The sequence below is a fragment of the Mixophyes fleayi genome, chromosome 5 (assembly GCF_038048845.1).
Source record: "Mixophyes fleayi isolate aMixFle1 chromosome 5, aMixFle1.hap1, whole genome shotgun sequence".
NCBI classification, from domain to species: Eukaryota; Metazoa; Chordata; class Amphibia; order Anura; family Limnodynastidae; genus Mixophyes; species Mixophyes fleayi.
In genome coordinates, this window is record NC_134406.1 from 254,944,032 (window position 1) to 254,960,956 (window position 16,925).

Genomic DNA, 16,925 nt, shown 5'->3' on the forward strand with positions numbered 1-16,925 from the left:
ACCATTGTGGATAACAGATTTCTGTCTAATATAACTTATACCTGTAGTAGATTCTGAACGATTTTAAGGCTAGATGAATATAGACTGTAATCTATAACGTATTTTTCTTATTAATATATTTTATTGGACTTTATGAATACTATGCTTATACGCTTAATTAAAGCTGCAATCCCATGCATTTGTTTTAACATAAATCACAGTGGCAGGTTATAAGGAAAATATTGATATATACCATTTTTCTTTGTTTTTCTTCTTCAGGCTGCTGGATGGTTTATGAATCTGGACTACCATGTCAACCACAGTCACATGGCACATGATGAAGTGAGCAGGGAGGCTTTGGAACGCCCTTCTGATCTCTGTTTGCACCTTGACATCCTCCCTTTCCCCCTCTGCCATCACATGACATGCTGAGAGCTGGTAGCACGTGTCTGTGTTTGGCAGCCAATTGTATTTGGCAATCAGAGAGTTTCTATAAGGAGGTAACAATTTGTACGAGGATAGCTAAGAAAAATGATGCATGTTTAAAAGAACATTCAAACTTGCTTAAAGAAAAAATATTCCATGTGGGATTGCAGCTTTAAGAATATAGATTGACAGTTTGCATTTGAGATATTTAGGAGTTTTACTCATGAACATACTGACTCAGTATCATTGGTGTTTTGTTCTTTGTAATTAACAAAATGAAGACTTCCATAACAAAAACATATCTTAATTTATTATGTGGAATGAGCACAAACTTTCAAAATGGTGTGTTTAATTTAAGAGATATTTTTATACCTTGAGAGTGTTTTGTTATCTGATTTGAGAATGTCACATTTTTCGTTTATCTCGGTACCTAAATTATGCATAAAATACAAGTTGTACAACCATACTCCATACATGTATACTAACGCTTATTAGACACAAACAAAGCTATGAAAAAAAATAAAGTGTAAAAATAAAAAGGTCTTTACAGCTATTTTACTTTGCATATCATTTTCACTTTTGACTGTAGTATAATACTGCTGGTTGGTGTTTGTTTATATGAAATTTTTTTTTTCTGTTTAATATTTTTGCTAATAAACATATATATAACTCATACAACTACATTTTGTGATTTTAAAAAGGTATAGATGTAAACTGTTGCAATATTAGATTGTTTTGGTTGTTATGTATAATTTAAATCCTAGAGTTACAAGTCTGTAGGGGCCTTTTTCATTAAGGATCTTAACTTGAGAAACTTCTTATTTCAGTTTCCTGGACAAAACCATGTTACAATGCAAGGGGTGCAAATTAGTATTCTGTTTTGCACATAAGTTAAATACTGACTGTTTTTTCATGTAGCACACAAAAATCAACTTTAAATTTCAGTGTACAAATAAGCTATCAAGTATTTGTGTGCTACATGAAAAAACAGTCAGTATTTAACTTATGTGCAAAACAGAATACTAATTAGCACCCCTTGCATTGTAACATGGTTTTGTCCAGGAGACTGAAATAAGAAGTTTCTCAAGTTAAGATCCTTAATGAATCAGGCCCTAGGTTTGTAAGTTTTGTCTTAAAGAACACCCGTGAGGATATATAAAGAGAAGGCAGCCAATTGGTAGGCTAAAGCAATAGTCATATTAATGCAGCCATTAATTCCTTGGGAACCAATGTGCCTGACTAGGGATAGAGCAGGTACAGCCATGCCATTTGCAAAAATTTGGGAAAGGGTATGGTGATGCCGGTCTAGCCTCCCGACCCACTAAGAAGAGTCCTCTGCTATATTAAGCGTCCTCACCTCTGGAGTTGTAGCTGCCCATCCCTTTCATCCTCCGTGGTTCCACCCCTTTGCCTCAATGATATCATAGGTTCCTAATGAATTGCTAGCCTTCAGTCTCTCATTATTTCAAACTAGTTTACAAATTGGCTGTAAAAAAAAAGTAGTTTACCTAAACTTTAGCGATTCATATTATAACACTCACTGAAACAATGTCACATTTCAATTTAAAATAATATCGAGCCATTAGATGCATAGCTACATTTCAAGCGTATAACAATAGTCCACTGAAGAAATCCATAGAAAAATACAGTGATTATCCAGAATGGTTTATATGTGTATTCACGTAGCGTTCCTTCTACTCCCGGTCTTATTGATTATTGAGAACGTTTTGTATTGTATGTGCTTATCCTTAACGTTTATCATCAACTATTCGCTTTCCACACCATCAGATATAAGCAGTACATGATATCTTATGGCAAGTCCGTTGGTGAGTTGATCAAGAAGATGTCATTAATGGTTCAACCAATTTTAGAGTTTTTTTGCTGAAAATCCAGCCGCTCGGAGTTTGATGTCACATTGTCTGGACAAATTCCTTAAGATGCGTTAAACAAATCTTCTTAAAAGTCTAGGCCTGCTGGTTATAATGTAAGTCACTTCCTTCCTTCAGCAACTGAAATGAAAAAACGTCCCACGAATAACAGTATTTCATTGTCTTGATCTTTTGAATTAGAAGTCTAAAGGTCGAATCATCATCGTTGTTGAGCGCAAAGAGTAACTTGGACCTTTGAAATAGTGCCATTTTATTCCGTTCAGTTTTCCGTGGTTCTGACCAGCATTGTAATACATTCCGTTAAGATTAGAGGGACCACAGGCATCAAACCACCAACCTGGATAAAGACACAGAAAGATCATGTTAATCAGTGGAATATAGACTGCAGGAAAACTTGTGAAATTGACACTCTAACCTACAAAAATCCTTTACATCATTACCCTTTACTATGTTACTATTCACAACCAGCAGAGGAAGGGGTTCTTTACAGTAAGGGCAGTCAAGATATGGAATTCACTGCCAGGGAAGGTTGTGATTGCAGATTTAATAAATATGTTTAAGAAAGGGTTAGACAAATTTTAGCGGAATAGTGCATCCAGGGATACGACTGTTAATTAAAACGAAGGATAGTAGTGGATACAGGGTAAAAATAGGACTGCAATATTGAGTCTGGGGGGATTTTCACAATTGAAACAGATTGGCGGTTGCTTACTCTGGATCAATTTCAAATATAAGTGCAGGATCGCAGGAGATCCAAAATAGGTTAAACTTGATGGACTGGTGTCTTTTTTCAACCTCATCAACTATGTTACTATGTTACTATGTTACTATGTTACTATGTATAGGTACAGAAAAGGAAGCATAACGCTGGTCTGCTCCACAAGACCAAGACCCCAGCTATTGCATTGCGAGACTATTATCACAACTAAATAAGGCTGACAGAGGGTTCTTGAAGGCAGTAAGGTGATCATGAGACAAAGAGAAAAAAAAATAGCAGTCTACTGAATGGTGAGTTCTGCTGGAAGATCTAATTCTATTATTAACATTTTTATATATAGCACCAGCATACTATGCCTCACTGTAGTAAATAATAGACTGGGCACTAACAAATGGAAAAAGAGGTAGGAGGTCTGTGCTTGCAAAATTACAGTCTATAGAAAAATAAGAGTTTGATATATCATCATTTATTTATATAGCGCCACTAATTTCCTAGCGCTGTACAGAGGATATTTGTCACTCACATCAGTCCCTGCTCCATTGGAGCTTACAGTCTAATCTCCCTTATATACCCACACACAGACTAGGGTCAATTTGATAGCAGCCAACTAACCTATTGGTATGTTATTAGAGTGTGGGAGGAAACCGGAGCACCAGGAGGAAACCCACACAAACACGGGGAGAACATACAAACTCCACACAGATAAGGCCATGGTTGGGAGTCAAACTCATGACCCCAGTGCTGTGAGGCAGAATTACTAACCACTGAATGCCACATATTTCATATTGGTCCAGCTAGAATGCAAATGGGTAAAAGTGTGTAGTGTCAGTACTATCAAATTTATATTTTATTTTTTAACTTTTCCTTTGAACAGAAAGAAACATAATTTTTTAAATCTCTTTATTGACCTGCCCCAAAGCTCACCCTCTCCCTTGTACAGGGGTCATTCTAATTGGAGATGAATTTCCAGCAAAGGAGATAATAAACTAGATACAAAAGGCCATCAAAAAGGCATTTTTGGAGCAAGTCACTTCGATAATAAGCTGCTATAAACTACTAAATTAGAAAATATTAACTCTCTGATAAATTAACAGTGGGTTTCAGGTATTACAATTGGGGGATTGTATTGGACAACATTGGAGCAAGCTTGGACAATGGCCAAGCCTATGGCATCCAATCAGCAGACTGGTTATTAGACTGAAGGAACAGAATGTTGTTATTGTTCCTGTGGGTTCTTGCAATGGGCATTCTGCCACCCCCCCCCCCCCTCTACCGTGGAGGTAACATTTTAAACTGCAGCCCCCCTCATTGCTCCGTTCACCCGCTGCTCACTGCGAGCATGGTAAGTGACACTGTGAGAGGGCAAAATTATATAAAATGTGCAACAGAAACACATGGACCCTGTAAGAGAAACAGACAATGCCTGGTATTTCCTTCTAATAGAATAAATGTATATGCACAGTGTATAAAAATAATAATTTTTAGTTATTTTAGTTAGTTTTTAAGCAATATTTCACTTGCAAACATAGTTGGAGCAAAGCTTTACTCTCTACTTTGACTTAATCCACTGTTCAAACTCGAAGGTTCCAAACTTCCATTCTAAGTTCCATCACATGGATTTATGTTTCTAGGCAATTTATCTAACATGACAGAATATCATTTATCTCCTTGGAAACGGCAAAGGGCCGGTTACCGGGGAAATGAATTTACGTGTAAACTGTATGTTAACACTGCCCATTGTATAAAGAAAATATCCTCCTGACATGACTCCACCGATCACTTAGAAAATCCTCTTTTTGTTCTCTCTTTTGAGGTAACACTTCATGATAAAGTCCATAGGGAAAGCTTTATATATTTGGCACATTTTTTGGTTTTCACATAGTTCAACATGTGTTGATTGTACAATAACACTGATGGGACCGAGAAAATGTACAAAATCCTTCAATCTAAGATTTACGCACGTGGGAAAATAAATATCCACCTTCTCAAGCAAACAACTTTGCCATATTTAGAGGCTATCTTCATTTCTAAAAATAAAATATTAATTACCTACCCTAAATAACATTAATTACCCCTATGGAACCGTTTCCCAATTACAATAGATACCAATATATTACTATATCCGCTGCCTCTGTTCCCGTTGTGTTTGTTAAGGATAACCATAGACTGCAAAACCCAACATTTCCATTTGAATTAAGGTTGCGCTCCCCTAATATTTTAATGACTGATTGACTGCCTGAGTGTAGCCGGGTGTTCCGGCATTCTACCGTGTGTTATTTATTCGCCAAATGTTTGGGGAACTGGGAACAACTTGAAAATTAATTAGCCAATGTTAGAATCGGCTGAATCGTTTTGCTTATCTCTAATGAAGAGTCGAACAGTGAGGTATGCCTGGGAAAGGAATTCTTGTACAGTGTTAAGCATCGAATAGATTCTACGGTAATAACAGTTTAATGTATGAATTTGTTGGATAGATAATTAGATTCCAAGCGTTCAAGTTTGTTTAGGTCTTTTTGTTAAGTATGTGGCCTAAAATTGTAACTGTTTTCAAACATCTGCGCTGTGTCAGATTACTTTTTGTATTGTTATATAGCAATAATATTATATATTTTTTCATTGAGAGGGATGTACTGTTATCAAGCTGTAAGTTGGGACATCAACCTTGTTTTTTGTCCTGAACTTCTTAGTTCCTCATCCATATCCTATCTCTCTCTCTCTCTCTCTACATATAAATTATATATATATATATATATATATATATATATATATATATATATATTTATTGGTCAAAGTATTTTATATGGTGGTATGCCATAGTGCCACTTCTCCTACTGTTTTGATTCTAAACCTCAAACTCCATTCACTTACATTTTCCATATAGTCGCTTCTAAATTTTTAATTTGACCACTGTTTGCGAATATATATATATCATCATTTATTTATATAGCGCCACTAATTCCGCAGCGCTGTACAGGGAACTTACTCACATCAGTCCCTGCCCCATTGGAGCTTACAATCTAAATTCCCTAACACACACACACACAGACAGACACACAGACTAGGGTCAATTTGTTAGCAGCCAATTAACTTACCAGTATGTTTTTGGAGTGTTGGAGGAAACCGGAGCACCTGGAGGAAACCCACGCAAACACGGAGAGAACATCCAAACTCCTTACAGATAAGGCCATGGTCGGGAATTGAACTCATGACCCCAGTGCCGTAAGGCAGAAGTGCTAACCACTTAGCCATCGTGCTGCCCTATGTGTATATATATATATATATATATATATATATATATATATATATATATACATATAGAGCAAAACAGAAGGGATATGGCGCCACATAGTATAATACTGTATTTTTAGAGGTACTAATACAGTGACTGTTCCACAAGCCCAAAAATGACAATCTCCACGTGGATATACTGGAGTATAAGTGCAAGATAACAGAGTAATCAACAGTCAGTGAGAAGGATGGAAATACATAGAGCGAGCACCACTCTAAGGAAGCACCAACACCTTAGTTGTGCAATATGCGTACCAGATATAAAAGCTTTGTGGCTTATCTGTTTATACACCTTAGAACGCCAACACCTTTAGCATGTTATATATGCGTACCAGAGAAAATATCTTTAAAGCTTATCTGTATCATTTGCAGCAAACAGCTTCCATCAAGCAGGACATCTGTGTTGGTAAGATTTAAAAAGCTGCTTCCTTTCAGCAAACAGACAGAGTGTATCTGAAAGTCTAAAAGAGCTTTTTAATTTAAGAAAAAATGTGTGCCAAAAAATTGCTAACATTTGCTTATTAGATAGAAGGTAGAAGTCCAGGCATTCATATCTCTATAGAGAAACAATGGTAGCTTAAGGGGATTTTGATAGCACTCCACTGTGATGCAGTGAGGTGTTATAGCAATATATATATATATATATATATATATATATATATATATATATATATATCTATCTATCTATAATATAAAAGCCTAGCGGCGTGTGTTAGTCTGTGTGTTGAAAAAAAAAAACTAAGCTGCAGCGCCACCTGCTGGGCGGAGTTATACACTGACCTACTAAATTCTTAGCATTATCTAATATATAAAAGTAAAAGCCTAGCGGCGTGTGTTAGTGTGTGAGTGGAAAAAACTATTTTCTGAGAAAGGGCTCATCCAATTGACCTGAAATTTGGTATACTGACATTATTTGACAAAAAAATTAGAATAGTGAAGTCAATTAACTTCCATCATCCCCCCTTCCCCCTGTGGGAGGGGTAGTAAAGGCTAAATTTACGAGTTATGGGGTCAAACTCATTTTCGTGAGGTAATTTTACCTCATGAACACACATTAAAAAGGGCGCTTGCGTCGGGAAGTAATGCTCTTCCCCTGAGGAGGCCTGGGTAGGCCCAAATGCATGACAAGTACCTTTTTAAGACCTTAAGTAGCTTGATTTGACTAGAATGCATGAGTATCATGCATGGGTTAACTTGTATATATATATAAATATAAATATATATATATATATATATATATATATATATATATATAATTTCTGGATTTTCACTATTTGTATATATTTAATCCCACTGAAGTGGTTCCTGTGCTATAACACCTCACTGCATCACAGTGGAGTGCTATCAAAATCCCCTTAAGTTACCATTGTTTCTCTATAGAGATATGAATGCCTGGACTTCTACCTTCTATCTAATAAGCAAATGTTAGCAATTTTTTGGCACCCATTTTTTCTTAAATTAAGAAGCTCTTAGCAATAACCCTAGTTACACGCTGCTATTTTCTAATCTGTTATAACTAAGGAGGTCTGTCCTCAATCTTTTATCTTATACATAACTGGGTTAGAACTACACAAAGTTTCTTTGTTCAACAATAGCAATTATGCAAAGTTCTAGCTTCCACAGTGCACAAGGTAATACCGTTCAATGTCTGACACAAACAGTATGTGTATGTTGTGTGACTTTGTGTACATAACAAGAATATTTATACAAGGTTCCATGATTGCATAATTGCTCTGAAAACAATACTTCCAATGATGTAATATTATGATACCTAGTTTACAGAATATAATAACATTGTGATATCAGCACTAGACGACTAACATAACACAATACATCACTGTAAACAACTTGATGGAATACATTGATTCTTTGGAATTAGCATATTGTGCATCAAAGAGATTTCTGCCAAGTGTCAAAATATGTCTAAGTAGCTGTGACGTGGACCTGCGGTCTATCTGTCAATACCTTTGCTAATTTCTCTGTGTCAGAACAAAGCATATGCTTGTTATGCAATAAGCGTGTGTTATTCTTCATGCCAGCCATGAAACAGTTAACTAACGACACATTTGCACACGTTTTAGAATTACACATACCAACTGCTCTCTCAACTTGCACGCAAGTACTCGATGTCTTAGCATGCTTTAAATTCAGGCACATGGCTAACATCATGTCCAAAACTCTAATATTAATCTTGGAACTAAATTCCTATAGGCAATAAGATTTACATTGTTTTAAGTATATCACTACAGTCACAACAACCTACTGTATTGTACAGTCTTCATTATCAACATTATTAGCATTAATATCATTACTAGCATATCGACATTTATTCAGAATATTTTTTTTGCCATTCTTAAAATGTTCGGGAATTTAGGAAGAAAAATGTATTCTGCAATTTCATAGTTTTTTGTAAAACGTTGGTGGGCATTTATGAAACCTGATGCATAAACAAAAGATTCAGACCATCATTTTTCAAATGCAGTTTAGAAACTGAAAGCTAACGACTTGATGGTTGGCATAGACCACACTACATATATATGGCCTCTATAGTTGCTTTATGAGAAACAGGAACGCTAATTAGGTCCCTGGACTATATTGTAAATGGAACATTTTCATTGTAATTTTCACTCTCTTGTCTAATACATGTTCAATAAGAAAATATATATGGATTTAAGCACTGGTGGGATTCAAATAGATTAACAACCGGTTCTCTGCCCTAATGACCGTTTTAAGTATACAAAAAGATATACCGAAAGGTAGTTTAATTAATAATTTCATGCATTTAATACTCAAATAAGAACAATAAAAGAGGTACACAAAACTTGGTTACGTTATGAGAAAGATTTAAAATACTAATGAAAAAATATAAAATAATACCTGACAAAAAACTTAAAAAAAATATAAAGTACCAACAATGGAAGTTACATGGCAACACATACATTGAATCACAATAGGAATTAAATTTAAATATAGGCAATAAAAGAGTACAAATTATTAAGACATTACACAGACAATAGCAAAGTAATAAACAACAAATATTATAAAAGCTGCATAATGATAAATCATTGATATCAATATAAAGAGGCAGTTATCATCATCATCATTTATTTATATAGCGCCACTAATTCCGCTGTACAGAGAACTCATTCACATCAGTCCCTGCCCCATTGGGGCTTACAGTCTAAATTCCCTAACATACTCACACAAACACAGACCAAGAGAGACTAAAGTCAATTTGACTGCCCAGTTATCTAGTCAAACCCAGGTGTGCGTGTGTGTATAAAATATTTCTTATTTTAAGCTGCTAATATCAAGATAATAATAGTAACGAGTCATGTTATGCCACACAGTAGTGCTCCCATTTCTTATTAGGACACAGTAATGCCCCTCTTCATCACACTGTACCATGCTGCTTTTACCCCCATTCACACTGAGCCATGCTGCTTTTACCCCCCTTCACACTGAGCCATGCTGCTTTTACCCCCATTCACATTGTGCCATGCTGCTTTTACTCCCCTTCACACTCTGCCATCCTGCTTTTGCTCCCCCTTAACACTGTGCCATCCTGCTTTTGCTCCCCCTTCACACTGTGCCATACTGCTTTTGCTCCCCCTTCACACTGTGCCATGCTGCTTTTGCTCCCCCTTCACACTGTGCCATGCTGCTTTTGCTCCCCCTTGCTTCCGTTCCTTCACTTAACTTTTCTATCGTCTTTCTTCTCTTTCCTCTCTTCTTGTCTTCTGTCTTCTTGCTGCTGGCTCTTCTCTGCGCCGCTTCTCATTGAATGTCAATGACATTCAGGGAGGAGGAGTGCCAACGCCCTGCACAGGTATTTTTTAAAGCACCCTGCTCCCCCCAATGAAGAGGACTCTGGAGTAACCGCCGAACTCACCTTACAATTAGGTATCGGTTCTGGCGAATCGGGGTGAACCGGCTGAATCCCAACACTGGATTTACTACACACTTTTGACTAGAGATGAGTGTAACAATGTAATAGAGCGTGGAATTCCTTGGATTTTCTCTATTTTTGTGATATCAAATTTGAGATTCAAACAGAAGCACAATAATTTAGTGGATGATCTGATAAGTTAAAATATTAGTTTAAAATGTTGTATTGGAACAGTAACTTCTGTAAAAGGAAACTTAAAACAATAACTAACTAAACCTATTTATATTACAATAAAATATATAATTTATATTAATATATGTATAAACTCTTGTAAATAATATCTGTATAAATGGTTAGTTCTAATGTTACCACTTGTTCATTAGGAAAACTTGGTATAATAAAAAATATATTATTACAGATATTAGAAGTCACCATGGATTCCGATCTCATGTATAAAGTACTTGCCCTACAGCCTTGGACGTTTATATGATCACAGAAATCTTTGATTGTGTTTTAAATACATATATCTTACAGTATCCATGCATATAGAAAGGACTTTTTTGCCCTAAAAAAAGTTTTGATTTACTTTCGCTATTTGAACCAGAAATAATAGGTTTGCATATTAACCCTTTGAGTACAACAATAAACTTCCCACAATCATATGCAAATTTTCTGATTCTGCTGGAGGAAAGGAATCTTTTCTCCATATGAAACGCGTGGGTACCTGCCAGTGTCACAATGTGTGCGTGCACAAGCACAATCTATTAAAGTCAATGAGAAATGCCAGGGATAGGGAGGGGGGGGTACATTTAGAAAATCTATCCTGGGACTTAGAAGGTTTGGGTAGCCTTTGAAAGAGTGAAAACCCCTCTTTCAATTGATGGTACCACTGTTTATTTATTGCTTGCTGATCATTTTTGATCAGCCAGCATTAAATAAATGAGCCCAAAGGAGCACACAATGTCATCATGAACGGAGAGCATGTAAGACTCACACTTTGTACCATGTAAAGATAAATAATGAAATGCGTTGACATGTTTTAAAATATTAATCTAATATTAAATACAGGAGTTTTTTTTCCCTCTTCCTCGGTTTTGAAGCACATATGTATTATAAGCAGTGTATATTTGCACACGCTAATGTCTTTCACTAAGTACATCAACAGTGTGTCAGACTTAAGTACAAGTCAGGGATCAAGGGAATTAACCATCAGAGATGTTTGGAAAACAGATTCAGTGGGAGTCAAGGAGTTCACGTCAATGGCAAATGACTGCAGTAAAGTCTCTGAAAATTACCATATTTTTCTGATAATATTAAAGCCATGCTTTTCTTCAAAGCGATGGGAGAATTCTAGAAAGTGAATAACACAATAAGTAATAATATAAATATTTATTCTCTGCTTCCAAAGACATTTTTTTTTCAAAGTTCTTCTACCAGATGAATGATATGACCTGTTAATGGCACACAGCAGCAGCCAATGAAAACATAAAGTATTAGATTAAATATACAAAGAGACAAAAGAACTGTTGTGTGATTTACATGTAGAATGTGATCTGGGCCTACTGAGTGTCTTTTATGTATGGAAATAGCTGCATACTCCATACCAATAATTTACCTTCAGCTTAATGACAGTGTGGAATCTGTGAATACAAAGCCAGCATTGACCTGTCCTCAACAAGAACACATAGACATATAACACAGGGTCCATTGCTGTTCTTCTAAATAGTATCTGTACAATCACATCACAATCAGACAATTCTATGAGTGCCCTTTTACTGTACATTGTAGCTGTTGCTATCGCTCAGTGACCTGCTGTGTGCAGGGATCCAAGTCATCATCACCATTTATTTATATAGCGCCAATGATTCTGCAGCGCTGTACAGGGAACTCACTCACATCAGTCCCTGCCTCATTGGAGCTTACAGTCTAAATTCCCTAACGTACACAACCATACAGAGAGAGAGAGAGAGAGAGAGAGAGACTAGGGTCCATTTTGATAGCAGCCAATTAGCCTACAAGTATGTTTTTGGAGTGTGGGAGGAAACTGGAGCACCCAGAGGAAACCCACGCAAACACAGGGAGAACATACAAACTCCACATAGATAAGGCCATGGTCGGGAATTGAACTCACAACCCCAGCACTGTGAGGCAGAAGTGCTAACCACTGAGCCACTGTGCTGCCCAAGTCTCCAACATTTCATCTAAGCAACATCCTAATATCTCATGTACTTCCCGAATCAGTGAGGAACTCAGAAGAAACGTTCAAGTGCCAGGCCCCTGCACATAATGGGTCATGTGATCATAGCAACACCTACCACAGTACGTGGAACTGGGAGTGTAAATAAAAATAAATAATAAAATAAAGACGCAAATAAATAAATGTGTTTATGTCTCTACTCTGTTCCAGAGGTATTTATATGCATGTGTGTGTTTGTGTTTCTCTTTTCTGTTTAAAAACAAAAGACAAAAAACAAACAGCAAAACCCGAATTAAACCACAGTCCATTATCTGTATATAAGGTATCAAGTGTAAATCATACTTGCCAACTCTCCTAGAATGTCCGGGAGACTCCTGAAATCCGGGTCGGTCTCCTGGACTCCCGGGAGAGCAGGCAAGTCTCCCGCATCCCGCAATTCCCTGGCCAAAATAACGCGATTTGCGGTTAACCGCGCCCCGTCCCTCCCACCCTCTAGTCACGCCCCTCTCCCGGACTGCACTGCCGGAAAGTAGGCAAGTATGTTGTAAATATGTTTTCCTAATGCTCTACTTGTGCAAATGGCCCGCTGAGGCTTTCAGCTGCCTTAAACGATAATTGCAATTGCTTGGAGAACGAGTCTTGCTGAGTATATTATTAAGTAATTCAGAGTGGGTATTAAACAATTATGAGAGTTAAGTGCTTAAAACTCATTATCCAAGTCATTTAAATAAACACCAAGAAAACCTCAAGTTAATTGGAATATACCTTAACAACAAGTTCACTTTAGCTTTAGTAAAGGTCATAACTGAAATGCGTAAGCTAATACAATCCCTGCCTCCAAAGTGTGTAGACCGCAGCTATGAACACTTTAATTGTCGCGGGCTTGTCAGTGTGGTTTATATCATATATGTCCTTGATCTATGACAATAGTGTTCAGTTCTAATACAAAGGGGGAATTCAATTCTCAGGGATAATTTTTTTAACACAGCGGTAAGTGATTTTAACCCGGTTTTCACTCATTCTGGAGTGCGGTAACTTCACCCGTTATTCAAATCTATTTTTAACTCACCGTTTTTTTTATGGTGAAAACGGTCCCATTGCGGTCATATAGATGATCCATTGAAAATATCTATGTATGTATGTATGTATGTATGTATGTACTAATATGTATGTACTAATGTGTTTTGTCATGGTATAGATAATTGTATAGTAAAAAAAAGTAAAAACAAAAGTATAGTAAAATAAGTACTGTATGTAGATATTATAAAATAGAAGGTTGTGTAATGCAATACAAATGTATGCCAATGTATTTTTTTTATTATAGATGGCCACGTTAAACCCTCCCCTCCACTCCAATAAAAATTTGCAAGCACCAATGGTTAACGCGCGGGGGCGACGTTACCTGTTTTTAAATTGAATAGCATGATTTTTTACGCTGCGGTACCCAAAAACGGTCGCACCCGCGGGTCAAAACTCGCGTAGATCATTTTATTTTTTTAACGCTGAAAAAAAAAAATACTGCGGTCAATTGAATTCCCCCAAAATAAGCAATTTTATGGTCCTTCGGGATATAGAGAGGATATACATTTTGCTACACCAGAATAGATACATATTCCTTCCCATACTATACATACCTCCTGTTAACATAAGTGCACACTTGCACATACAGTTGTCGTTATCTGCATCCTTTGTACTGAAATCCGCCCCATGTAGGATCAAACTGCTTTGCTTTCCTGCTGTTCCGCTGTGACCTTTTAAATTTAATCTAGAAGAGACCAGAAGACAAAAACATAAGCCCTTTGCCACATAATAAAAGAATAATGGATTGTTACCCTAATTAAGTCTTAATACATCCATGGAACACAAGTAACACATGTAACTATTAGCAACGTTAATTATCTTTTTTTAAAGAGATGTTTGTATTGTGTTGATCTTTGCAAATATGTGACTTTTAAGAAAGAGTTAAAAGTGAACAGGAGTAATACAAAATCAAGTAGCTAAAAATACACATCTCATTTAATAGAGTAATTTGGGTTAAAAGAAACGGTTATTGTCTAACATTCGTACATTCTACTTCTGTCTAATTAATTGTAGTCAGAAAGTTCATTAAACAATTCATTGGACAAATGAAATCAAAATATAGGTTTATATGCTAAGCATATTTCTTTTGTGCAGGGATAATTACATTAAATTCATTTGAGAGTCTATCCAGTGACTCATTCACAGACTTAAATTGACAGATCTGTATTTCCATTTGTCACTGAAGGGAATAGATCACAGAGAGGAAAATAATAATTAATGAGGCAACAAAGTTATATGGAACTAACCTAAGCTGACAATGCAGAGGAGCTCCTAAAAAAAAACCATTATACACAAATTATACCATGTCTTAACTAGATAAACATAATGAGAAAATAATAATATATGCTGTCTTCAACTACCTAACTAATGGCACCAAAGATTGTTTTGACCTACAGGTCATCTAATGATTGCTTGTTGAACATTCTAGATCTTGATCAATACAAACACCATTGGTTTAGCCTTTTATTTCCAAAGTCCCCCAAAAGTAAATCCACAGCAACCTGTCCTTTACCTCTCACCAATTCCCAATTTCTCTTTGCTGTCATAACTGTACTTTGTTGGATAACTTTATGCTCTTAAATTGAGTTTCTATAGAGGCGCTGTTTAGATAAACTTACACTGCACGTTGTATGTTGCTCTTTCCATACTGTCTAAAGATACAGTGTGACGAGTAATGTCTCTTTCAATGACCATGTTTTGTACTAAGAGCTTAGCAGCGATCATTTTTCATTCGATACAAAACAAACAGCTTTCCTGGTGCTGACTGAAGTGTGTTTTTAAAGTCATGTTTTAAAGGCTGCAATTCTACTGCATACATCTGTCTATATAGAATGAATATATGGACCAAACAAAACAAATACTACATCATAAATAACTACACGTGTTTTTCAACAACAAAACAGAAACTAGCACTGCAATGTCCACTAAGATATGAGTCACTATCCAGAATTGTGCAATTAATGAAAAAACTTTTTGCACAAACTATAGAACAATCTTATAGCTATAGAGGTTATTTGTGTCTCTATCGCTACAGATGAAGTAGGGTTTATTGCATTGAGGTACAGAAAAAAAAATGAAAATCTGAAGATATTTACAAAACATATTTCCTAAGTGCACCTTTAAACAATAATCCCTTCTCCATCTGTAATGTGTAAAGGTTTTCAGGGAAAATTGTTGCTATGGAAACGTAATGGAGGATAACAAATTTAACTACCCAATAAAGGCGTTAAAATATGGGCTCCAGGATTTTTCGAAGAACCACTTTGTGTAACCCACGTTATTATTACAGCTGTATCATTTAAAAAAAAAATATCTTAGTATCTAATTTAAAACCCTGGGATATCAAATCAATATGTATTGTGCATTGATTATGGTGTAGTACACAGAATATAACTGCATTGTGATCAGTGAATAAACCATAAATTGCAATACCTGATCCATATGTATAATTTCATACACAGGTGATTACTCAATATTAATATAGTGTGTCCAAGAATTTGGTTATAAATCAGCCCATTGGGTGCCACAATATGGGCTCAAACAGAAGGCTGTTGAAAAGCAATATTTCTTAAGACAAAACATTGGAACACTTGTAACAAAGTGCTCAAAGCATGTTCTTTAAGCCTCCCTACAACACAGTGTACTGTGTACTTAAGTAACAGTCTATAGAAGTCTTTATAATGTACTGCGATGTCCGATAATAACACAATGGAAACTGATTGGTTCATGATCAGACATGTTGGTAAATGCAGCAGGAAAACTGGCAGCAAATGACCATTAATCGCCCAACCACCCTAACAAGCCCAGTTATGGCAGAAGTTAATTGACCATTTAGTCACAGGCTGAACCTGGATGTCGAGCCAAATTATATACTCTGTTTTGGGTGCAACAAATGCACACACACACACATATATATATATATATATATATATATATATATATATATATATATATATATATACACACACACACATACACATATATATATATATATATATATATATATACACACGTGTGTGTGTGTGGGAATAGCTCTACATCATTATTTATATATCTATATTTGTAGATTTAACCTAAAATTTTGTGCTAATACCTGTTTTTAAAGGCATATTTACAGAGAGTATAAAGTAGGCCATTATTACAAATGTTACTATAGTCACACATAAATCACTGTAGGCCAATAATCTCACCATATGTGACTAAGGAATTAGAACAGTTTGCAAATCATTTGTAAGACACAAATGTACTTAGCGGTGAGCAAAGGCAGGTACAGGCCGTAGAAGTGCTGACATTGGCCATTAGCAGATAGGAGTAGATCATTAACACGCTGTGTTTTGACACCAGCAAACAGCAGCTGTACCAGTGCTAATCATAGGTGCAGTATTATTAGAGCGTTTGATAATCTCCAATGTTTATACAATCTGATGTATTGGTAGCAGTACTAGGGCATTAGTGCTT

General features: G+C 36.0%; 1 protein-coding gene across 1 annotated transcript in view; it reads right to left on the minus strand.

Moving 5' to 3' along the window:
- Window positions 1-693: 693 nt before the first annotated feature.
- Window positions 694-16,925, minus strand: part of ANGPT1 (angiopoietin 1) — a 256,479-nt gene continuing 240,247 nt past the window's right edge. The window contains exons 8-9 of the mRNA XM_075213959.1: window positions 14,021-14,151; window positions 694-2,631 (exon numbers count right to left, since the gene is read on the minus strand). Coding sequence (XP_075070060.1) covers window positions 2,471-2,631; window positions 14,021-14,151 — 292 coding nt within the window. The 3' untranslated portion in view covers window positions 694-2,470. The remainder of the gene's footprint in view (window positions 2,632-14,020; window positions 14,152-16,925) is intronic.